This window comes from Aedes albopictus, chromosome 3 (assembly GCF_035046485.1).
Source record: "Aedes albopictus strain Foshan chromosome 3, AalbF5, whole genome shotgun sequence".
Classification (NCBI taxonomy): Eukaryota; Metazoa; Arthropoda; class Insecta; order Diptera; family Culicidae; genus Aedes; species Aedes albopictus.
In genome coordinates, this window is record NC_085138.1 from 258,787,739 (window position 1) to 258,814,332 (window position 26,594).

General features: G+C 40.8%; 1 protein-coding gene across 1 annotated transcript in view; it reads left to right on the forward strand.

Annotated features, from left to right (window-relative positions):
• Window positions 1–26,594, forward strand: part of LOC109422214 (uncharacterized) — a 317,823-nt gene that overhangs the window by 66,600 nt on the left and 224,629 nt on the right. Inside the window, exon 2 of the mRNA XM_062860435.1 lies at window positions 4,940–5,656. Coding sequence (XP_062716419.1) covers window positions 5,507–5,656 — 150 coding nt within the window. The 5' untranslated portion in view covers window positions 4,940–5,506. The remainder of the gene's footprint in view (window positions 1–4,939; window positions 5,657–26,594) is intronic.

Genomic DNA, 26,594 nt, shown 5'->3' on the forward strand with positions numbered 1-26,594 from the left:
TCACGTAAGACTCGTTAAGACTGCAGCACCGGTGGAACCGGTGAGTGTAAAGTTTACGCAGTCTATCCAGACGAAGGCCTTCGCTTTCACAGGTAGTCCAGAAGGTGTGGTGGATGTAACTGTTCGTGATAAGCACTTGCAGAAGCTGGTGAGGCAGCCGTCAGGTGAGGAGCTGTCCCGCAAGGCCAGAAGGATACTAATCCAGAAGGTCGGCACCAATGTAAAGCTGGGAAGGGTGGGCCTGAAAAGGCTGGCCTGTCCCGCAAGGATGGGAACAAGTATTTGCGACCGTTGATAGGCTCTCAGCAGCCACAGAGTTAGGTGAACCAAGGACGGACCTCCCTTGGAAAAAGGTCGAGTGGAAGGAGACGAAGATAAAGCCGCAGGTCGAGCAAACCTGGGACGTCAAACTAAGGCGAAAACGAGTATGTGCCAATCGCGAGAAAGGCGACGCGCTCGTCATCAAGACTGAACAGTCGAAGAACTCGACGTCTTGGAGGCGATGCGAAGCGACGCCAAGCTCGTGGATCTGGGAGACGAAGTGCGCAGTTTCAGACGCACTCGTGCGGGCGAGATGATCCTGGAGCTCAAGCGTTTGGCGGAAGAGTGCCTTGGCGAAGGGGTAAAGGTGAGAGCTCTCACACATGAGGCCGATCTGAAGGTGAAAAACCTAGACAAGGTCACCAAAGTGGAAGAGCTCGTCACGGCACTGTGGCAACAGTTCGAGGTGCAGGTGGCCGCTTCAGCCGTTAGGCTACGGAAGGGGCCGGTAGGGACACAGGTAGCTTTGGTTCAACTACCTGTGGTGGACGTCGAAAAGTCTGTTAAAGTAGGAAGTATTAAGATAAGCTCTGGTGCGTATGTCATCTAACGTTCCACGTTCCACGAGCCACCGGAGGTTTGCTTCAGGTGTCTGGAACCAGGATACAAGTCATGGGATTGCAAAGGCCCTGACAGGAGCAAGCTGTGCAGGCAATGCGTCGCAGAAGGCCATAAGACACAAGGCTGCACGAATCCTCCCATTTGTCTGATTTGTTCCGGGAAATCCGTGAACAACAAGTACCCAACGGGTGGTCCATGGTGCCCGTCCTTCAAGAAAGCCGCAGAGAACAAATCACAGTGCAGGTAACGCAGCTGAACCTAAATCGCTGTGAGGCGGATCAGCAGCAACTGCTTTGTCAGGTGGTTTCTGAGTGGGGGACGGATATCGCCATCTTAGCGGACCCGCCGGCAACTGCAATTAGGTCGCGGATGGGTCTAGAAAAATGGCGGCGGTATGGACGACGGGTAAATACTCTGTCCAAGAGTTGGTGTCTACTACCTATGAGAGCTTCCTGGTCTCCAAAGTAAACCTGATCTTCTTCTGTCGCTGTCATGCGCTTCCGCGGTGACTGATCGAGCAGTTCACGCAGATGCTGGACTGTATGACGACCGTGATAACAGGGCGAAGGCCGGTGGTAATAGCGGGTGACTTTATTGGCTGGGCCGTGGAATGGGGAAGCCGATTCATGAACCAGCGTGGTCAGATCCTGCTAGAGACAGTGGCCATGCTAGATGCCGACCTGGCTAATGTTGGTACCAAGAGTACCTTTAGAGTTTAGACGGAACGGTGCGGTGTCGATAATTGACGTTACGCTTACTGGGGGACTCAAGCGATTGCGGACCTGCGCCGCGCCTGCCTGCGGACTAGGTGGCGGATGCAACAAGCACGATCTGAGGAAGACCGGAACGAATGGCGGGCGGTGTTCGTCGCCGCAATAGCCGCGCTGAAGGCCGAGATAAGGGCAAGCAAAAAGGGCTGCTTCGAGGGTCTCTGTCAGAGTGCCAATGCGAATCCGTGGGGTGATGCCTACAGGATCGTGATGGCCAAGACGAGAGGTTGCTACAGAGCAATCTCCAGAGATGTTGGAGGGGATCATCGAGGGGCTTTTTCTGCGTCATGATCCTAGTCCTTGGCCTCCTTTCGTAGGCCAGCCGAAGATTTGGGCTGGCAATGAGGAGAGGGTCACCGATGTGGAACTTGCGGGGATAGCAAAGTTTCTTAGCGTAGTCCGGATGGAGTTCCGAATCTGGCCTTAAAAGTAGAATATGAATCCCGATGTGTTCAGGTATGTTATGCAGAAATGCCTGTACGAGGGAGTTTTCCCAGAAATTTGGAAGAGGCAGAGCCTGGTTCTATTGCCAAAGGCGGGGAAACCACCCGGAGACCCATCGGCATATAGACCAACATGCTTGGTCGACACGGTGCGGCGGGGAAGGTGCTCGAGAAGATCATCCTCAACAGACAATTGAGGCGCACCGTTCGGCTTTCAGAAATAGAGGTCAACACTGGCTGTAGTTTCTCTGGATATAAGAAACGCGTTCAAAAGTGTCAAATCCAAGACAGTGTCCAGTAAAGTAGGATTCCCCAGTTGGCATACGTAGCTACAAGTAGTCGGTGCAAAGCTTGACTGCTGTTAGTCTGCGCACGCTTATGTTTTCCTTTAACTAGTAAAATAAAGGGAAAACTATACACACACCCAACAGCCCACGATTCCTTTTTTTTTTTATTATGCCCTAGGAGCCAGCCAACAGAAGATTTGATTTGCTTCGATGAGCATCACTTGTCGCCGCCGTCGTCGTCATCGTTTCGTATCGTAAGTAGACGGGCGAATTCAAAGACTACGGCTTCTGCTCGTATGCCCTTTTCGATCTACAACAAGGTACCTACTATATCTAGCTAGGTAACAAGCTAACTATAACTATGGGGATTCTACTGTGTCTTTGTATGAGGCTTATGTCGATTGAAAGCTCAGCGACGACGACGCGGTCGATGTTGTTCTTCTCCTTTATGTTGCTATCAAGTGGAGGGTGGTTCTGGGAATTTTATTCAGTTTCAATGCTCCATCATCTTCAACGGGGTTGGAACAGAACTATCGATATCGATATGGATGTGTCACAGTACCTACAGCTTTAGTGCTCTATTGTTTTCGTGTGTCAAACTTGTTGGTTGATGGCTTTAACGTCTGTGTGGAAAGCTCAGCATGATCTAAAAAAAGATTTATTCGCGTCGAAAATGATTTTTATTCGATTACATACATGAATAAACATCAAAAAAGCTGAATCATTTCTTGGTTCGTCAATAATATATACATGAAAACAGTATTTTTTTTTTATCTGTATTAACGAGATTTTTAGCCCTGGGAAACAAAACCTATGTAGATATAGAGACTTTTTTTTACCCTTCTTACACCCATAAGAAGGGTATAAATACCGCTTGGAAAACCGACTTTCGATCCGAGGCCCGCAGGGCCGAGTCACATTTACGAATCAACTCAGCTCGACGAACTGAGCAAATGTCTGTATGTGTGTGTGTGTGTGTGTGTATGTGTGTATGTGTGTATGTGTGTGTGTGTGTATGTGCGTTACAAAAAAAAGTCACGCACGTTTCTCAGCCGTCTCTCAACCGATTTGAGTTCTCTTGGAAGCAAATGAAAGCTACTACATCCTAGTAGAACGCTATTGAATTTTTTTTCGATTGGACGTTTGGTTACCGAGATATCTCTCGAAGAGTACTTATGAGTCATACATCTAAACTTTTTAAGATTTTTGACCAATTGTATCATAATAAATATTTCGGCCGTTTGTCAATCGATTTGGGTTCTCTTGGCACCAAATGAAAGCTACAGCATCCTAGTAGATCGCCCAGAAATTTTATTTCGATTGGACATTTGGTTACAGATATATCTTTCGAAGAGTACTTAGGATTTATACAACTAAATCTTTTGAGATGTTTGACCAAGTGTATCATAATAAATATCTTAGTCGTCTGTCAACCGATTTCGGTTCTCCTGGCACCAAATGAAAAGAACAACATTCTAGTAGAACCCTATACAATTTCATTAGGGTTGGACATTTGGTTACCGAGATATATTTCAAATAGTACTTGGGAGTAATACAGGTTAACTTTTTGAGAGATTTTTGACCAAGGGTACCATAATAAATATCTCAGCCATCTGTCAACCGATTTGGGTTCTATAAGCACCAAATGAAAGCTACAATATCCTTGTAAAAGGCCCTGAAATTTTATTTCGAATCGACATTTGATTAATGAGATATTTTACGAAGAGTATTCAAATAAATTCTTTTTTTTTATTATTATATTCACTTGTTATCTTGCATAAGTTTTTGACCAGTCTGTCGGAAATTATTTTTCAATAAATAATGCTGACCTCATACAAACTGTATACCAGCAGGTTATTGTTTTCAACAAAATTATAAATAACAAATTACAAATACACAGGAACTCTATGAAAACTAACAATATGTTAAATGAAAGCTTTGAATTTCTATATTGTGGGAAAAATGCAAGAACCGGACAGCCAAAATAACTAGCTAATGCCAAAACTTATTAACTTAGTAGATATATCATTTTTATCCTTTCTACACCATAACGATGAATACCAAGTACTTCGGAGCTAATTTAATCGACTGATTAAGAGATATTAGACAAAGTGTATCTCGCTGATTTTCTTACCCATTTGTTAATCGATTCAAGATCTTTTGGCAGTTAACAAAAGATACAATATTCCAGAATTTGCAAGCTATTTTTTAAACATTCCATACAAGATTCTAGGAGGTGTCTGGCATTTCTGGTAGTTTAGTCCATGGTCCATGATGCTATTTTGGAAACCAATCCACTAGATGCCAAATCCACAATATTTTCTAGAACTTTTGGTCAATTACACAAAATAAATATGTTAAATACAAATAATACAACAATAATTTTAATAAGTGTAAGAAGGGTTCTGTTCACCATAGGTGGATTAAATCGGGTTTTTATTTCTGGGGTCAGAACGATGAAAATAGCGCGTTGGTCTTTTCAGCAAAAACTAACCATATCCAAAATCCAAGCTATTTAAAATTTTGCTTACTTATTTGTACTTTTCTTCCTTTTCAGATAAACCAAGGCATCGTTTTCAAATCGATTCCATAGGAATCATCTATAGAGGCACTAGCCAGTGGCATCAAATGTCCATTTTCCAATCAATAAAATGTCCATTGATTAATTATACTGAAAGTACCGCAAAAATCAATTATCTCCATCATTGAATTGATGTGGAAGCACCATCTGGCGCAGTGCAACGAGCTTCCATTCTACATTCAGTATTAGTCGGGAATAAAAAAAAGTATCGCAAAAGTAATCGCCCAAAGTGTCAGTTAAAGTGTTGATCTTCCTGCATGTTTTATCGGTCTGTTTGGCTAAAAGTAGCAGTGGTGCGGGGTTCCAGTGCAATTCAGTTTTCAATATAATCGGTAGCATCGCTACAGAAGAGCAATCCACGGAGCTAGAATATATGTGTTCAAGCGATAAATTTCACGGGAATAGTGTTGCCAATGGAGGCGAAGCACTGAGTCGTTAAAGTTTATTGTGTCCATCAGTATAGTCATTGAATTTTGTTTGTGGAAGAGAAAAAAAGTGAGCTCATCTGAGTGAAATAAGTGATAAACAGCAGCATAACACAGAATGCCATTTGGTCGCAAATCACCTCTGGAGGCACTGGCCATGCCAGGCGCCATCATCGCCTACAAGTACAGCCAGTATCGTCAGCGCCGCCGTGAGGCTGCTAACCGAAGAGTCACCGAGCGGGAACTCACAGCATTGCATAATAAAATTGTAAGTAGCATTCTAGTTCATTCTGCCATATATTATAATCGTAATTGTAATTGTAATTTATTTCAAAACGGTATCCTGTTAGTTATTACAACAACTTATGCTCATGTCAAGGAAACATGCTCCCTAAGAGTCCACGTAGTTTATGAACAGGCCTGAACTAGCTAATGACTAGCTGGGCAAGGAACACATGGAACCCTGCGAAATTATCGAGCTCCGTCCGGACCTGGGGCCTTACCTAAGCTAAGGGATTTTGCAATCCCCGCAAGTTCCTCATTGGTGATCCTCTCCTCATTGTCATCCCCAGTTCCCATCGCTTCTACAAAAGGAAGACACTGTCTAGGATCATGGCGGGAGAAAAACTTCTCAGTGATTCCACAGTTACACCTCTAGACTTTGCCATCACGATACTGTAGGCATTGAGGGTATGCGGTATGGGATTTTTTCAAGGCGAAACGAAACGAAACGAAATTTAAATTTTCTGATACGATGCGGTACGAAACGAAACGAAATGCAAAAATGTTTCGTGAGATCGATACGAAATCCGAATTCACTCGGTATTTTTCGAAACGAAACGAGATTTTCGAAAAAGTTCCGCGGAATTTTGCAGTAACACCATTTTTGTGCGAATTGATACAGTGTGTTTGCAGTGGCGCGAATTGCATTTCCATAAAGACTGATCCCCTAGCTTCGTTTGCCACAGTGATATTTATATTTTTCACAATTGTTCGCGACATACAGTCAGTGTATCAAACAATTGTCCGTACAGCATTTTTTCGTCAAAATACGGGAGCAGGCCGTTAGGCCGAAAGCCGTTAGGCCGAATGCCGTTAGGCCGAAAGGGTCGTTAGGCCGAAAAGTCGTTAGGCCGAAAGGGTCGTTGGGCCGGATAGGTTGTCACGTTTTATATTGCACAAAACGAAATAAACATGAGAAAAGTTGACATCATTGGGGAACTCTGGGAGAAATCAATTTAGGAGGCGAAGTAGAAAAGGTTTATAAGACAGCATCTCGAAAAAGCTTATTTTTAGTTAGAAACAAAGAGTTATGGTGAACGGGCACAGCCAAAGCTATCGACAGGATAAAGATATTCAATACAGTATTATGGCGCCAGCACCAAACCGAATAGCGACGTTTTAACTAGCGACACTTTTCGACTAGCGACACCTTTTTTCAGTACCGGGTGTAGAGCGCTGTGTGCGTTCAATGATGCACTATCATATACGTCACTTCCGATGTATGTTGTAAACAATCCAAAATAAGCAAACATATTTTTCTCAAAAAAAAAGTTTTTTGATTCCCAACCGAATTCATAATAACATTGTCAACATAAATATACTACTTGCAAATGAATGTAATACAAATCAAAAAGGCTATTATACCTAACCTAAAAGCATCAACATCATCGTGCTTATCAATTCTACCATGAGCAGGATACAAAAAAGAAAACAGCGAAAAGCTGTCAGCATAAGTGGTTAAGAACAAATATAGCATTTCAGTTATTAAATTTATCATCGGGGATTTGTCATTCTTTTGAAAATAGGCTCTTCTTTCTAGTTTAACTATTTTACTCATTAGGGGGCATCCATTTAGTACGTCACGCTTCTGTACATAGGCTTTCTTCTATTCTAACAGTTATACTCACTATAAGCATTACAACTTTTAAATCATTCATCGGAGATTTTTTCTTCTTCTAAACATAGGCTGTTCTCCCTAATTTTAGTGTTCTACTGACTATGAGCATTACAGCAATTAATTTTTTCATCAGAGATTTTTCCTTCTTTTGAAAATAGGCTGTTCTTTCTAGTTTAACTATTCCACTCATTATAAGTAACTGTTCTGTTTAACGGCGGTAGTCTACTGCTGCTATTTCTAGATTAAATGTTTTACTCATTATGAAGGTTACAGCCCTCAACAGAGTTTAAAAAAATTTTGCATCGAAGATTTTTCCTTCTTTTAAACATAGGCTGTTCTTTCTAAGTTTTAAAGAACTCGATTAAATTGCACTTAATCTTGTTAATCATGCTCGGACTGGAACTCTGAATTTGTTCCCAGTGTAACTATAATTTAGACTTTAAAACGCGAAAAACTATTAGTGTGTTCATTCAATTAACCATTCAAAGCCAACCAAAATGTCAAGGTTGAAGACCGTTTCCCTCAAACATTAAACAGTTTTTTATCATCGAGTTGCCTACGCAAACTATTCAACGCATCGAGCTGAATAGTTAATCGATTGGTCATCACCAGCGGCTGATCAATCGATCAACCTTTCAGCTCAGTGCGATGTTTGGTTCTTCAGATTTATGCTTTTGAAAATTCAAGCTGTGGCTTCGTTCTATATTCACCTTAAGGACAAGGAAAGAACCATAGAGTTTCTACTTAAGTGAAGGATATTTAAAAGCTTAACTTTAAAACTAGAACTTAATCAATTAACTGAGATCCTAAAAATTGCACATTTAGTTAGCAAGCATCTTAGATTTATAGAGATTTTTTGAAGTCGTTAAAGGTGGGCTTCGTCTTGGTCTCTAGAGGAAGGCTGTTTCATACGCTGACACTATAAATTAGTACACTCCTTCTCAGTTGAGTTGAGTGTGGTGGGACGATGAGAGTTCTGCTACGTTGCATCTGGCCAAGATAAGAAGTAAATTCGAGATTTTTTTTTTGTTTTTATTATAGAGACTTTCAGCATGGGAGTGATTTGTCTCTCGCTATTCGAGATGTTTTGAACACCTTTAAGAAACTTGAGATTAGCATGATCTCAACCATGCATTATGTATTTATTTTCGAATTATTTTGGACATTCCGCGGAATTCCGTTTAATTTCGTCAAAATCAAGTTTTTGGAGACGAAATTTTTAGAATTCGGCGAAACGAAACGAAATTCAAAATCATAAATTTCGCCAAGTTGAATTCCGTGGAATTCCGCGGAATTTCGTTTCGAAGTGTTGGCGAAATCATTCGGTATACCGCATACCCTTAGTAGGCATCACTGACTGGGTACTCTGACAGAGACCCTTAAATCTGGCCGTGTTGTTTTCCCTTATTGCGGATTTCAGCGTGACCTTGGCAGCGGCAAACACCACCCATTGCTCGTTTCGCTCCTCTTCAGTAGGGGAGACTGGGGAGACTTGATCCCTTTTTCTTAATTGACCTGAAACTTCAAGAAAAAAACACAAAATTAGATCCGATTTCCGTACAAAATGACAGGTAAACATCTATTGCAAGCTAATATACAACAGAAGGCCTTTAAATTGTTGTTGAAGTTTTCAAAACTGTGTTTTTATGGAGGCATGTCTTAAGTATCATGTATTTTTCAAAAATGGGTGACACTTGATCCCCCTTTGAGCATATGTTTTATTTAAAGGGAAAATAATTCCAGAGTCTTCCTATTCATTTTCTTTTCGAGTTTTCTTGTATTTTCGATGAATATGTAGTGTTTGAAGTTGTAAGATTTCCTTAAATTTTTAAGGATATGCCGTATTTTCAAAATGGGGAGACTTGATCCCCCTTTTCTTAGTTTGTACTAAAGTTATAATTATCTGACTCATTTTATCGTTGATTAGACTAGAATTCCAAATAAAAAGAGGCTTCCGAATAGAATTTTATTTTTCACATGTATACTGTGTGTGTAATCCTCGAGGGATCAAGTCTCCCCATGTCACTGTTGTGTATACTAAGCTGAATTTATTAAAATATGTTAACAATAGCCTTATTTGGATAAATAAAATTGAATGTATTTTATTTAAACTATGTGCTGTGAAATTTTGACACAATTTGGTTTAATTTTCACAAAGTTATTGAGATTTTTTGGAATCGCCTAAAAGATTTCTGAAGGACTGAAAACAAACCATCAGCCGTTAAAAAATAATGCAATGTACATATAATCGAAATCACTAGTAGCCAAAACATAGTCATTTATCCAGGAGTATTTAGTTTTGGAAAAAGTATGCTAGAAGAAAAATGTTTTTGATTCCGAGTAAATATGGGGGGAACAAGTCTCCCCAGGGATCAAGTCTTCTCAGTCTCCCCTACATGCTCGCTGCATCTCATTCCCTGGCACTTGGTAACCTCTCAATGGTTCAAGTTCAGCTACGTTACCTGCACTGTGTCTTGTCAGCTGTAGCTCTCCTGAAACCTTGGTCCTCCCGTTGGGTGCTTACCCGAGTAGAGCAAAAGAGCTCAATAATAGCATATTTTGACATGGAGAGCAAAAAGTGATATGGGTTTGATTGACATAAGAGATAAAAGATCTAAAAATAAAATCAAAAATTTACTCCTGGAACATCATCATCAAATCATATTTAGATTTTTTAAGATCTAACCAATAGCAGCGAGCTATTCGTATGATCTTGAAATATCAAATTTTGATATTGTTCAGAGTTCCATGAACATTTTTCAGATATTATTTTCAGATCTTTTATCTCTTATATCAATCAAACCAATATCATGTTTCGATCGTCAGTATTTTACCTCTACCCGGGTATTGTTCGTGGTTAGTGGAACATATCTAGCACTTGGAGGGATGGTACAGGCTTGTGCCTTATGGCCTTTTCCTCTACATTGCCTATAAAACCTGCTCCTGTCAGGGTTTTTGCAGCCTCATGACTTGTGTCCTGGTTCCAGGTACCTGAAGCAAGCCTCCGGTAGCTCGCGTAGGGTCAGTTGGCATACCGACCAGACCACCTTGGGCTTCCCTACTTAAACGGACTTGTTGGCATCTGCCACTGGTAGCTGATCCAAAGACACCTGTGTCCCTGCCGGGCCTTTCCATACTGCCCATAATCGCATAGTTGACGTAACCATCATTGACAATGACAGCACTCACAAGCTAATATCTACCAAATGTGCATAATTGTGACTAGTTTTATTCAATAGAGCACAAGATCTAATCACTAGCTAGATATCAACGTGAAAAAAAAATCAAAAAACTTTTCATAAATCATTGTTAAAATTTCAAAAGTGTGTTGAAGACTACAGTGGCGCTTACGTCAACTATGCGATTATGGGTAGCATAGCCAAACGACTGCGGTGCTCACCTGCATCTCTCACTGTTACTACAGAGCAGTGACGAGCTCTTCCACGGTCGTGATCTCGTGCAGGTTTTTGATTTTTAGAGTCACATCAGCGGTGAGAGCCGTCACCTCAACACCCTCACCGAGCACTCCTTTCTCCAGATGCTGGTAGACAGCGCCCTTGCAGGATTTGTCGAGCATGAGGTCGAGAATCATTTTGCCTGTATGAGCACGTCTAGTACTACGGACGTTGGCTCCTAGATCCAAATGCATGGCGTCGCTCCACATCACCTTCAAGACATCCGAGTACTTAGACTCATATGTCTTGAAACAAGGGCTGGCACTGTCCCTCCCACCTTTTCTTGGTGTCCCTGTGCTTCTGTTCCTCTTTTTTATCTTCTGTTTCTTCCTGTCTTATAGGGTGTCATTTCCCTGACCGCCCTAACCTAACCCTAACCTAAGACCTACAAATGATCGTAACCCCATGCTAAGCCCCCTGCTCCCTACAACCCGGAATGAGCCGGTTATTTCAGACCCACCCTTCCCAGTTTTTCGGGACACCTGGTCGGGGCCGACGTACTTCTGGCTTTATTGAATTCCACCATTGGAGTTTATACCTGGCCTTGCAAACGCAGCCTGGTAGTTCATCACCTGGCGGCTGGTGTACTCTTCGGGCCACCAACGAATGCGATGGCCTCAGTCTGGGAAGACTTCAGAACTTTCAGCCTTTCTAACTCTTTTGTTGCCGCAGTTACCATGAGTTTATCATGGCCCTGCTTGGCCTCCATCATCGGCTTACAAAGTTCCAATAAGGCCTGTTTGAGGTCCTTGGCACAAATTTCCCAAATAGGGGAAAACGTGCCTCTGGAGCCCGACTTTGCTGATGTTCAACTTCGAGAACGCAAAGTACATAAATGATGGAGTCAAGGTACTGCGCTGCCCCCTCCATGGCAGAAAGCCCACATCTGTTCTTATTGATGGTCCATAATCTGCACAAATACCTCCTCCTGCCTCTGCTCTCCTTGAAGGAGACCTAGAAAACACCTCCTCGTGAAGAAGTCAACCTCACCACTACCGCAATCAGTTATTGTGATATTAAATTTTGTATTTATGTGATATTAAATTTTGTATATATGTCCATTTTAAAATCCCACGAGTAGTGTTTAGAAAACGCACCAGAGGCTTATTAACGCGGTAAGGGGCAAATTACTGTAAGGGGTGTCCAGGTGCCCTACAGGCTCCGATAGCGACCGAGCAACTTTTTCACCTCCTCCGATCATTCCTTGGCAATGGTCGCTTAACATATTTAATTTTGTTACCCTGTTTGGTGGACTCTTACCACCAGAACAGGTAATCGATAGTGCTATTCTAAGCCGGCAGCTACACGGAAAACCGTCGCCGTCTGCGTACCTCTACACGCCTTCCTTATCCGCATTTGCATCTCATCCAGATCCTTTCATTTGACTACCGCCTTCTATGAGAGAGCTCTGACGTTTGCCTCACTCGGGGGCTTCGCGATAATTTTCTTTTTACGGATGGATCTTGCCAACTCATCTCACCTTTCTGCGTGCGGCATGTTTTAACCACACTATCTTTCAACTCCTGAAGCCCCGGAGTTCTCCCCAACCACCATCCTGAGAAGCGCAGCGTACGTTGCGCTGTTTTGTCACTCGCTTCGACGAAGAAGGCATCGCCTTTGCTCCTCTTCCAAGGAGCCTACGCTTTTATTCACGCTTTTCTTCCTTGTTCGGTACCACTTTCTCTTTCTTCCTTGCGTTTTATCTTCTTTCCTCGCTGGTTTTCCACGATGTGGATGACATCTTTCTATTTAAAGGCGCCCTTTTGCTCATTTTTCTGCTTTCAGGGATCTTCCTCCTCTCTTGGTGTATCCCTGCCTCTTTTCTTCGAACGAGTGCTCCTCCGGCTCTTTGGCGTCTCTTGGATTAGCACAGTATCTCGTTCGGCGATTTCCACCCAAGCCTTACCTGCAGTTTCAGCTCTCATCCTGAGGTACTTTTGCTCACGTTCCACCGTCAAAACGGCCGGCTTAATGCTGGTCATCATGTGCTTTATCTTCAGTGCACACATTATGCCTATCCTTAATAAACTCGTACAGCTCGTTAATCTTCTTCCTGATCTTACCCAAGCAACATTTCTTAGTCAAATAGACTAGAAAACTTTCTTATACCATTTCAAAACCAAAATAATAGTTAATCGGTTTTATGACGGTTCTCAGAATCTTTACAAGACTAAATGGTAGGCGAACTATCTGTTTTTCAATGATTTCGAGAAAATGTCCTGCAAGCACTTGAAATTTCAAACCTCTGTCATATCTTTGAGAAAAACTATTATTCTTTTATGTTATGACACATCTGCATCAAAATAACGTCGAAAAGTTGAAGTTTAACGAATTCCTCAGTTTATCTTTACCTGCCCGAAAATTTGCGTAGTCCACTCTGACTGAACGCCGACCAAATGGTCATCAAAATGTTACTTGGGTAATAATCATGCTGTACATCTCAAGTTGCGAGTCCTTGTGTGAAATGCTTCTCAAGTTCAGCATTACAGCGCGATTCCGGAGTCCCATATCTATTTGGCCTCCTTGTGGCTTGCTTTGATTGTGGCAGATATTCATCGGCAGCTGTCGCTGTTCCTCCCGAACCACGTGTTGCTGCTCCTGTAGTGCACTTTGGATATGCTCGCTCTGCTGGTGAATGCCTTGTTTCCATTCGACTACTACTTGATGTTGCTAAAACGGAGATCTCATCATCGTTCTCCTTTGGCGAACACCTGTCACCGCTCTTCGCCACTCCTGGCCGCTATCTCCACCTGTCGTAAGTAGTCACCTAGGTGATCTTAAGGTTATATTAGGTCGCAGGGCGGCAATAAAATACAGTCCTTTATCGATGACGCTAGTCAGGAATCATTAACTGAGCGTACTTCCATCACCGACAAACCGGCGTGCCAGCATATACAACTTTTCCATTTTTCTTGGCAAATAAGTTCTCCTTTCAATCACTAGCTCTATCTATGCGATGATTTACACAGTCTTCTCTTTATGTGTGCATGCGTACAGGAGAATGAACTTGTCAAATTATTTTACTCATTTCGAAGTAATCCCAATTAACAATCGCCAGCCGCAAACAAGCATGTATACTGAATTGTTGCTTTATAATAGTGATTATAGCTGAACTAAAATTATGCTGTACACATTACAGTACAAATGCTATTTCAATTGAAAAAGTAGCCAATGTTTAACTTTTCGTTTTTATTTTGGTACATATTAACAATGATAATTTAAAACACTACCCGGGCAGAGTGCAAGTACTGACGATCAAAATGTGATATTGGTTTGTTTGAGATAAGAGGTAAAAGTACTGAAAATAATAGCAAAAATTTGTTCTTGAACCATCTAACCAATAGCAAGATATGATATTTGAAGATAAATTAAATAGCTCACTGCTATTGGCTACATCTTACCAAGAGCTAAATGTGCTATGATGATGATGTTCCAGGAGTAAAATTGAGATATTATTTTCAGTACTTTTACCTCTTATCTCAAACAAACAAATATCACTTTTTGTCCTCCATATCAAAATATGCTATTATTGAGTTTTTTTCCTCTGCTCGGGTAGAGTTCGACCGCTGCTGTCGTCAAGTACAGACGGAGACAAACGTGCGCTCTGCAGTTCAGGATCGCTTTGTTCGAAGCGCGTGCTTTATAGATTTTTTTCTATTGTCGGTGGTTCACACTTGTCTCGGGCCGGTGGTGCTTTTTGTGCGTTGCAAGCAGCATCCAATTATCATCGGTATGGGCGAAGTGATGATAGAAAACACCGTTCAATTTCGGTTCCCTGCGACAAGCCCACGTCCGTCGTGGGTTGAGATTGCTGGCTTCATTAAGCAATTAAACACGGATGTGGCGCTGATGGAGACAGCGTACAAAACAGCAAACGACCGATCGCTGTTCATCAAGTCTGGAGCAACATTTGAAAAGGGCATACAAGCATTGGTAAACAATGACTTCACACGTCGCTCCTGAGCCCTTCTCAGCATATGATGATGATGATGATGATGATTATGTACCCACCATCAGCGCAAGGATTACCTATGGCTGCAGAGTCATACCGGAACGGAATGATCTACCTGATGGTTTGTTGTAGCAGGGTAAGCTAAATTCACTGGAGACCTTCGGAAAACAACATGATAATTGTTATCTCGTGACAAAGTCTGGCCACCTCACGAACATTTGCCCGGAAACCAGTTCATTTAACTTCCTTAGGCTACCCCTCCGAAATCCCCATATATGTCATGTTCAAATATAAAAAGTAATAATAAGGAACGAACTCACCGGGTAATCCTGACCAGCTGGTTTTCTATGTTTGGCTTTGGTCCCAGCATGCAAACGGTCTATCGAAGAATCCGAAAAAAAATACATAAGCGAGAATACCCGACGCACTGAAAAACAATCTCTTGGATACTAGCATTTCCGAACTCGGAATAACGACGAACACGAGCACCACGATGCGGGAAATGTGGTCTCTTGCCACCGAGCCATCGTCGATCGTTTACACAAAGTGCGAACAAAAAAAACACAAAGAAAAATACGAAAACGCGGGAACGACGAAATGCGGTAAGTTTCAGCCTCCGCGTCCTGCTTGTCACTGAGCCCTTCTCAGCATATTCACAAAAACTAAGACCGTTATCAGATAGACCAAACATCGATCTTTCGGATAACGGTGTTCATTTGCGTGGGCGGGCTGCTGTTATGCCCTACGGAGCGTTTTAGAAAAAAGACACAAGACCTCTTGGGCCCTTTTCAAATGTTGCTCCAGAAGTTTTCATCCCATGATGCTATGATGGACTCGCTCAGCAAAAATGCGGAACCGCGATCTTTTGTCTACAGTAGTGGAAGATCAGTGGAGGTGTGCATGACTGTGGCGGGCATGAATATGCAATACGTTCGCATATTCGACTTGCCGCCGGAACTGTCGGACGGCGTTCTGTTATCAGTTCTCGGAGAATACGGGAAGATTGACAGAATAGTGCGGGAGAAATTTCCCGTGAATTTGGGGCTCGACCATGTGTGTACTGGAGTTCGTGGAGTGTTTATGGATGTGGAACATGATATCCCCCCATCAATGGATGTGGCGGGTCGAAAAGCCAATGTGTTTTATGATGGCTTGAAAGACACTTGTTTTTCATGTCACAAAACAGGTCATCGAAGAGACAGCTGCCCACAGCGGAAATCGCGGAATAGGAAACAAAACGAGGAATCGCGTGTGTCATCGGTAGTATCGTATGCCACAGTGGTATCCGGAATCCAAAGAGTATCGGAAGAAGAGCATTTGGCGGAGGTATCGGCTGACGAAGTAATCGAAGTCCTGGACGAAGAATTGCTGGAAACCCCCTCGGAGACTGGAGAAACAGAGCAGACACAGGCACACGCTTGTGCAACCGGATCAGCCCCACAAAAGGATATTCTATGTAAGGAAAATATGGAGAAATTAGAGGAGGTCGCTTATGCGATTAAGGAAGCCATCGAAAACCAAATTCGAGCTCAAATTCTGGTTCTCTTCCCAAAAAGAAGGTTGCCCGCAGAACGTTTTATTGAATATTGTGATTAGTTTTTTTAAAAACAAAACTTTGTTAAAACGATTATCGGCTCGGTAGAGCTTTCAATTAAGCAAGTAAGCCTCACAAATAAACGAAATGGTAAAAAAAAAAATTAAAACACTTTTCAAGCGTTCAATAAGATTTTTATTCGACTCGCAGTAATTCATTTACAACATTGTTTAACTATACTTTTTTCTGCTTCTTGTTAAGTTCATGTAAAAACTAGCACATGTATCTGTATAATGTGTTTTTCACAAGTCAAATAAGCGCTTTCGTTTCATCATACTTCGACTCAGAGTACATGATGAAAAACACGTGGTTTTTACTGAACAACAGCTGAATTAATCTGTTGTTCAGTCGTTAATCATAATCAGGGATGCAGTATATAGGGTCTTGTACCATTTGGGCAGGTGCACCTATTTTGGACACTTGCCGCTATAACTAAGTCAATTTCAAACCGATTGATATGAAGTTTTGTATAGAGTTAGGCACGTACAGTATCTAACTCTGTACAAAAATTCAAATCAATCGGTTTAAAATTGACTTAGTTATAGCGACAAGTGCCCAAAATAGGTACACCTGCCCAAATGGTACAATACCCTATATAGATTAATCTGTATTATACAGATTTTTGAGCATCCGTACAGATTTCGTTTTATATGAATTACAGATTTTTGAATTAAGAGGGCTGTTTTATAGGGTAATTGATCCGATCATGGAGGAGTTAAGCACTGAGTTCATGCTTAAACCACAATTGTATCGCCCCAAGCAAACTTTTTACATGAATTGAATTGAAAATAATAAAATCCATCCTTAACCTACGGGAAAATAACGAAATATTGCCACTTTGATGTTGTTATGATCATTTTATTCGTTTTTATCTGAAAGAACATTGTGTTCCTAATGTTGCGGTATTTGTTCCTATTGTTGCGGTATCCCATTGAAATCATATGGGATACCGCAACATTAGGAACACTACCGCAACAATAGGAACACAGCAGCAAACACATTAAGGAAAATATGTTTTTTAAAATAGTTTTTTGGGCAAATCTTAAGCAAACAAATGGTGCAATCTCATAATTTAAGCACCATACATCTATTAAAAATACCTTTTGGTAAGATTTCAGTCGAAAAAGTGCTCAATTGCCATTACCGCAACATGAGGTACTACCACAACGATGGGAACAATTACCCTACATATTTTTCACCCAAATTTTTTATAGGATACAGATTTTTGAAAAGTGCGACACAGATTTTTCAAAAAATCATCTGGCATTCCTGATCATAATGTTGTGCTAATTCATCACTGCTGAGTAAGAGGCGAAGTGTGATCATTATTACACCACGGGAAATTTATGTTTTGATTTGTGCGCTAAAATTCATCATCTCTAGGATGATGCAGATAGGCATGCGGCTGGCAATCGACGGGTCTCGAGTTCAAATCTGGATTTAGGTAAATTTATGTGTAGTTATTATTTCCCAATATTAAATATTAAATTTTGTTCACAGCATTTAGTTCCAATCATAAATTCTTGTGAAAATTGATTTTTTTTTGCATTTTTCTTATTTTTAATCATTTTTGCTAAAGCTGAATAACAGCTTTACTATATAGTTGTAAAACGATTTAACAGCAAACAGTTCAGTTGGTACATAACACTATGCTTTATAGTTTCTCCAAATTTGTGTGAACAAAACCCGAACAAAGGTTGTGTCTGAAGCTTATCCTAATGTTATTCAGCATCATGCTGAATCAATTCGTTGTAAAGGTGCTTGTAAAATGAGTTATTGTTAGTTGGGATAACCTTCCTCCAATGTTTTGTGCAATAAGACATTTCGATATAAACGTTGAGATGCAATTTCATCCGCTGAAAGTATTTATGATTTATGATACTTTTATGCGTTAAAGTTACATCGCAAAAGATGCAGCAAAAGTGCCTTATGCGTGCAAAAGTGGAGGCGCTATACGTGCATTGACGGAACAATAATAACGCTATATGACTTGAAGGGATATCTTATGCGATGCCCGTGTGCTTTATTGCGACGTAACTCAGCATCCTATGCGACTTAATAAAATTAAAAAAAAAACAATTCTTGTCAGCTCGATATCAAACTAATGACCTCTGGATTGTCGAGTCACACTTCACACACAACAAAAAACGCTACTTATGAAACAAGCTGATAAATTATCATGATATTCTAAATCACCTCAGTGTTTGTTGGCATGCACTTGGTTCACTTGTGCTGTGCGTGTTTGGCAGGCTAAAAACGACGAAGCACCATTTCCCGTACAGTTTTCACTGCTCCTCTCTGGCTAGCGCCTCCCATTGTTGATTATCAAGCCAACAAAATAAATAATGATGACTTTGCAACCATAATTATGGCTGTTCACTTTCTTGAAGCTTTTTGGCACTGCATCCACAGTGTAACACTGCACACTTTAACGAGATTATTTGTACTTTTATGCGATTTTATCCATACATCAATGCGAGGTAAACTAACACAACAAGAAAAGTATCAAGCGAAGTCGTATAATCATCGCAGTACGCAATTATGCGAATTCAATTGACACTTTGCGAGTTCGCTCGCACGCCTTCGCGAATAAGTAAAGTTCGTCGCAATAAAACATCAGAATATCATCTACTACGATGTACTCAACTCATACCTTATAAAAGTTGATTTGTATTCTTATATGACTTTACTTGATACATCGTAATAGGTTCAAAAAATAACATCATATGCGATGAAAATTTTCAGTCAGCCGTACATATATGCGATAGTGACTTAAAATAGTACTTGATACGATGTACAACGTGGTTTCTTATGCGACTCCTTGTTGTCTGGGCTGCTACAATGCGTGTCTGAATTGCTCTGATGATGTCGTTATCGGCGGTCACCAGTGAGCCCAAGTACACGAATTCTTCAACCGCCTCGATTTCATCACCGTCGATAGAAATTCGGGGTGGTGGGTGCGGTGATTCCTCCCTGGAGCCCTTTGCCATCATGTACTTTGTCTTCGACATAATAATGTCTAATCCGATTCGCCTGACTTTATTCTTTAGTCGGATGAACGTTTCCGCCATCGTCTCAAATTTGCGAGATATAATATCAATATCATCAGCGAAACCAAGCAGCTGAACGGACTTCGTGAAAATCGTTCCACTCGTGTTTATTCCCGCTCTCCTAATTACACCCTCTATAGCAATGTTAAACAGCAAGCACGAAAGACCATCACCTTGACGTAACCCTCTGCGAGATTCGAAGTGTTCCCGAAACTCGAAATACGCACATCACTCGATCCATCGTCGCCTTAATCAATCATATAAATTTATTCGGGAATCCGTATTCGTGTATATCTGCCATACGCCGATCGATTGAATCATACCGATCGATCGCCTATTTAAAATCGATAAACAAGTGATGCGTGGCCACGTTGTATTCGCGGCATTTCTGCAACACCTGGCGGATGGCGAACATCTGGTCCGTTGTAGCGCGCTTACCCATGAATCCAACCTGATCTCTTGCAAGCGGTGATAGACGGCGGCATAAAATTTGAGAGAGTATCTTGTAGGTAGCGCTGGATGTCAACGTGTAAAAATCTTGATCTTCGTACTATTTATTGTTAAAAATTAATGAAGTGCTTTGAAAACTACAGGACACGCAATAGCGCTAGCGTCAACTATGCAAATATTGGCAGTAAAATCAAATTATCTGGTTCGGAGGTTGCATTCGACATCAAATACAAAGGAATGGGACCAATTTGAGCTGATTTGCAATATGATTCATTTCAAACGAATGCTAGTTCATTAATATACCCCACGTCTAACATCATTCTTTACTTTACATTAAAAAGCAGCGGAAATCGTTCCTGAAACCAGTTATAGCAACAGTAGCATGCAGCCTCCAAGACATGACAAGAGACAAATGTCATCCGATTACGATAAAAACCGAGGATATCCTGTGGGACGTCCCAAAAGACGAAAAACCCACGTGACCTTGCTGCGAGGAATGGTTTTTTCTTCACATGCCCACTCACTTGCACTGAGTACGCTTGCCGACGCGACGCGACGGCCAACAACGGTGGATGATTGGGATTGGAAAAATTTCGTTGGCTTCGTCGTCTCGTGCGTAGCGTTGCCTGGTCTTCCCTTCCAGTTCCATTTCGTTACGTAAGGATAATTTTGTGACTCAGGCTCCTCGTGTTTTGGCTTGCGTTGGAACCTATCTACACGTTTTGGTCGCTATCCGTTCCATGGGTGGATTTGGTCTGGCTGGCACATGATTTGTAGGTGGGTACGCGAATCTGACATGCCGCTGTGGCTGTGTCCAACGGTGTGCGTAAAACATTCCACGGAATTAGGCGGAATCAAGGGATTATTGATTTTTTTTATTATCGCAATCGTAAAAACGGAGCTATTTTTGGCGTTCCATTTGATTATGGTTTTTGATAAAGAAATACTCGTATACCAGTGTGTAGTAAGGACCACTATCCATCAAACAGTTAATTTCACTACCTGTTAGAGGTGGGTCTCAGTATTAAGGGGTGAAAATAACTTCATTATTATATGAAAAAAATCTGAATACAGCAAGGCTTGATTCACCCTTTTGTATGTTGGTGAAGTCCAGATTGTAGATACAATGGTTTGTCCTTTCAGCGTAACTCAATTTCAATTCACGCATTTATAAAACTAATAATCTTTCAGGATCCTATCTTGGTTCTTTTTTGCAACTGAATATTTATCTAAGTGTTTTCGAATTATCGGCCAAGAACAAGCACTTCGCCTTAAAATTAGACTACAAAACTAACGTATCAAACGTGGGAGGAAAGTGCTGCCAAGGAAGCAATCCAGCGCCAAATAAATGTTGGAACGTTAGCAACTATAAATCGTGCACCCTGCAGGCCTAGTTTTCGCAAGAAACAGTCCGAAAAGTCACGTATTTGCTCTACATCCTGCCAGAGTGGCGTGGCGGGTGCTATGTTGGCTGGTTGGTTCATCTGCGCAGCAGTTGTGCCGCAAACATTCAGCAGTTTATAGTTTGGGTTCAATGCGGAATATTGAGTAGAAGCCAGGCAAGCTCACCCACTTCGCATGGTCCTGCTTGCTTGTGATCTGCAATGTTACTGAAATTACATCTTCCCGTTTGAATACCAGTATGGATATAAACAACACCCACGAGAGAAGCTGACAATCTGTCCCTAAATTGTAATTACAATTAAAAAAAAACAAGGTTTCAAAGAAATCGTATTGTAATTAGATACGATAAGATAAACCTTTAAGTGTGATGCATACAAACTCAGGGCTGCGAAACAGTGAGTCAAAAAGGAGAGCGCCCAACATAGCTCTGGTCCTCACAAGTTCCTACCTCATTCTTCCAGGGGTCAAGCGATGACAAAGGCCGCCAGCTAAGAGTTGTGTGACTAGCTGGTAGTGCAGCCTGGGCACTAGAGTATATGAAAAACAATAATTTCGAAAAATGCCAAGTCTTACCTCCTGAATCAGTTGTTTTGGACTGCCAGAAGCTACGTTCAAAATCGGTTGAGCCTAAGGGGGCGCTCAAAACGCTTGAAGTTTGTATGGGAAAACTTGGCCAAATATATGCTGTAATTTTAAGTTTTCGAGTTTTGCCGCTAGGTGGCGCTGTAAGCGTTCAATAAATAAACCCTTTGATATTATTGTAGGTGACTATATGTCAAACAACTTTGTCGAAGACCGCGAAGTGATCCGACGGCTTAGAAAAAAGTTATACCTTAGGCAATGGCTTTTCTCTTACTCACTCTCTTAAACAAACACGAGTAAGAGCGGGATGCAAGAGGGGGCCTGTGCCCCCTCTTTCATCATTCTCTTTCTCGTGTTTGTTTACGAGAGTAAGTGAGAAAAAAGAAAAAGCTAGCTACGCTAATGAGCGCATCCTTCTCATGGTTCTAGGTCAGTCCATCTCTGGATACCGAACATTTTTTTTAGAATTCCTCTCAGGATTCTAGATTGATTTCTTTTAATAATGTAGAGAATCCCTCTCTCTTTTAGGATTCTAACGGGATGTCTTTCAATACTGCAGGAGAATTTCTCTTAGATTTCTGAGAGATCCCTCTCAGGATTCTTGAAGAATCCGCCAGGGTGCTCTGAGGATATCCGTCTAAGCATTCTGGGAGAATCCCGAGGAAAAACTTCTCTCAGGATTCTGAGGCAATCCGTCACAGGATTCAGGGAGAATATTTCTGCTGAATCTGAGGAAATCCCTCAGGACTCTGGAAGAATTCCTATTGAACATTCTGAGAGAATCCATCTCAGAAAACTGGAATAATCTCTCGCAGGATTGTGGGGAAATTTTTAAAAGAATCCAGGGAGAATTCCAATTGGAAGAGTCTTTCTCTCTTTTGCAGAACAAGGTCTCTCAGGATGCAGGTATGATAGTTTGCAGCATTTTGAAGGAATCTCTCACAGAATTTTAAGGAAATCCTCACAGTAAAGGAAGAGTCTCTTTATAAATATTGAGGATTTTTTCTCAGCAGTATTATATGGGAATACCTATCAGAGTTTTAGGGAATCTCTGGATTCTAAGGGAATTCATTTCTGGAACTTGGGGTTTTTCCTACCAGGGTTCTCTACCAAGAATGAAATCCCTTTCAGGATTATAAGAAATTTCTGGATAATCTGGGTTTATTCCTCTAAGGATTCTGGAAGACCCTCCCTTAGGATCCCACTCAGAATTCTGAGGAAATCTTTCTCAGCATTCTCAGGAAATCCTCTCAGACTTCTTAGAGAATCATATTCAGCATTCTCAGAATTGTGGCGAAATTCCTCTCAGAATGCTGGGGGAATATTTCTTAGGATTCTGGGGGAAATCCACACAGGATTCTAGTGGTATCCTTCAAGATTCTTGTAGTCCCCGTCAAGATACTGGGGAATTTATCTCATGATTCTAGAGAAATCCTCGGGATTCTGGGGCTATATTTTTCAATATTCTAGGGCACTTTCTTTCAAAATTATTGATTATTGAAGAATCTGTCACGAGATTCTGGGCAGAATTCTGCAGAGAAATTTGAATTTTGGAGAATCCCTCGCATAGATTTTGTGATTTCTTTTGGGGTTCGGAAGAAATCCTTCTCAGCATTCTACGAGAATCCCAGTAGAGTTCTTTTTCCAGGATTCTGGGAGAGTCCTTCTTAGCAATCAGGGGAAATCCCTAACAAGATTATGGGAAGATTCTCTTGATATTCTGGTGCACAGTGTTCGAAATCGATGATTTTGCGATCAAAATTAAATAACTTTTTTTAAGTTGGTTCTAGAGGTTTGGCGTGTTCTACAAAGTTTTTCTGCATGTTAAAAGGCGTCTTTTGATGAAATGTAATAAATGATTAATCCTCCTAGAAGTGAGATAAAAAATTTATTTTTTCGAAATATTTTTTTGGAGGTTTGACGTCTTCGGCAAAGTTGTAGCCCATAATAAGAGAAGAAAAATTGTAGAACATGTCAAAGCTCCAAAAAGCTACACTGAAAAAACTAGTTTTAGGGGTACTTCGCACAAAACGCTCCATATCTCGAAAACCGTAAGAGGTGGAGCTTTGACATGTTCTACAATTTTTCTTCTCTTATTATGGGCTACAACTTTGCCGAAGACATCAAACCTCTAAAAAAATATTTTGAAAAAATAAAATTTTTATCTCACTTCTAGGGGGATTAATCATTTATTACATTTTATTAAAAGACGCCTTTTAACACGCAGGAAAACTTTGTAGAACACGCCAAACCTCTAGCACCAACATAAAAAAAGTTATTCAATTTTGATCGCAAAATCATCGATTTCGAACACTGTGTGGTGTAATAATTTAAAATATTCTAGAGGAATCACTCTCAGAGCTCTGGGACAATCTCTTTCAGGAGTTTAGGGGAGTCCTTTCAAAGATTTTGAGGGAATGTCTTTCAGGAATCTGCGGTAATTTTTCTGTTTTATGTGGGAATACTTTTCAGAACTCCAGAGAATTCATTCATGCTGAGGAAGTCCATTATAGAAGTTTTCGTAATCCCTTCCAGGAAGAATTCTTATCCGATTTTCGGAAAAATCCTTAGGTTTCTAGACGTATTTCTTTTAAGAATCTGGAAGAACCCCTCATATGATCTCTCTCAGGATTCTGGGGTTATCACTCGTAGAATTCTGGGGAATACTTCTCGGGATTCTGGCAGTATTATTCTCAGCATTTTAAAGGATTCTACCCACGGTCGTAGGGGAGTTCTGGGAGCATATACTTGAGAGGATTCTAGAGGAATTATTCTCAGGATTCTGGGGGAATCCTATCTCCAAGAATTCTGTGAGAGTATACCTCAGGTTTTTTTTTGGCCCAGCCCAGTATTTTGAGGGAACCTTTTCCACGATTCTGGAGTAATCCTTCTTAGGGTTCTAAGCTCCCCTTTTCAGGATTCTGGGTAATTTCTTTCAAGTTTCTTGGGATGAATTTGGAATTCCGAACATTTTTTTTGGAGAATCTTCCACAGTGTTCTAGATGAATTCATCTCAAAAATGTGGAAGAATCGCTCTTGGAATTCCTCTCAGGATTCTGGGAGAAATCATCTTGGGATTCTGGAACATTTTGGGAGAATCCGAAGGGGAAGCTTCTCATAGGATTTTGAGACAATCTATCACATGATTCTGGGAGAACTCCTCTCGAGACTCTGAGACAATCCGTCTTATAGATATGGACTAATCTCTCTCAGAAATCTAGGAAATCTAGGAAGAATTCAGAGAGAATTCCTACCAAGATACCGGAAGAGTCTTGCTTTTTTTCTACATAATGTCGCTCAGGATTTTGGACTAATCATGTTCAGCATTCTGAAGAAATCTCTCTCATAATTTTAGAGGAACTCCTTTCAGAATTCTAGAGCAGTCTCTTTAAAGATTCTTGGGGAATACTTCTCACAGTTCTGGGGAATATCTAGATCTCAGGGTTTTTCGTTCGATTCATAAATATTAAATTTCATTTTTATTTTTCAGAATGCACTGTTTTAACGTTATATCCATTTTCGAATAAGAGTCGCGAAATGTTCAATGTGCAATCTCCAATTTAAATATTAAATTTATTTAGACAAGTATACCATGAACTTGGACTACATGCAGCAAACGAATCATTTTATAGTTTTGAAATATTTTATAATATTGAATCGATGTGAAAACATCGATTCTAAGCATTCGACTAAATCGGTGAACCGATTCTTCTAATCCGATTCGAATCGATTCACAAAAATCGATGTCTCAGTCAGATTTGCCCAATGCTACTACGCACCCGAAGAAAGCAGTGGATCACAGTTGATACCTGGAGGAAGATAGAGGAGCGAAGGAATGCCAAAGCCACAATTTTTGCTTCTTGGTTTATGCTGTTGTGATGTTTTTGACTTGTGAAATTTATTTTGACATGAGTTTTATCAATTTTAGGGTGATATGCGGCGAGTTTATTTTTCATGGTTAATATAATAGGTAGAACTTTCCCTAAACTCCAGAAACTATCTTTAAGCAAGAATGAATGCTATTAATCTTCAATACAACAATAATTCAGCTTGCAGACATACAGGAATGTATTGTTTTGAATTTTTTTATGAGGTTTGGTCGACTAATCCAAAGAAATGCACATGTTGTGAAGATTATTAAGGATTATTTTATATTATTCGATATCTATATCTATTAGACTGGGTCAACAAAGTCGATTTTTTGGAACAAAGCTTTTTCGATTCCTTTTAGCGTCCAAAACAATTGTGCAAAATTTGGGAGCAATTGGTTGCTTCCCCGTATTCCGCATTGCAATTGAAATTTGTATGGAAGTTAGTATGGGAAAACGTGCTTTTTTGCATTTTTCTCATAAATTAAAATTTTTCGTCTAAAACAATCTAACTAATGACGTTGAAGTATAGCCTAGGATATGCCGAACAACTTTGCCGAAAACTGCAAAGTGATCCGACACTTGTGAACAAAGTTATAACGTACAGATTGCTCGGTGGTGCTTAAAGCTTAACATGTAAAGGAATAACATCAATAATAAAATCTCAATTTTTGGCCTAAGTTACCAAGCGAATAACTTTTTTCACAAGCGTCGGATCACTTCGCGGTCTTCGGCAAAGTTTTTTGGCATATCCTAGGCTATACTTTAACGTCATTAGTTATATGGTATTAGACAAAATAATACAACTTATGAGTAAAAAGCAAAAAAGTACGTTTTCACATACTAACTTCCATACAAATTTCAATCGCAATGCGGAATACGGGGACGCAACCAATCGCTCCCAAATTTTGCACAGTTGTTTTGGGCGCTAATATAGATTGAAAAAGCTT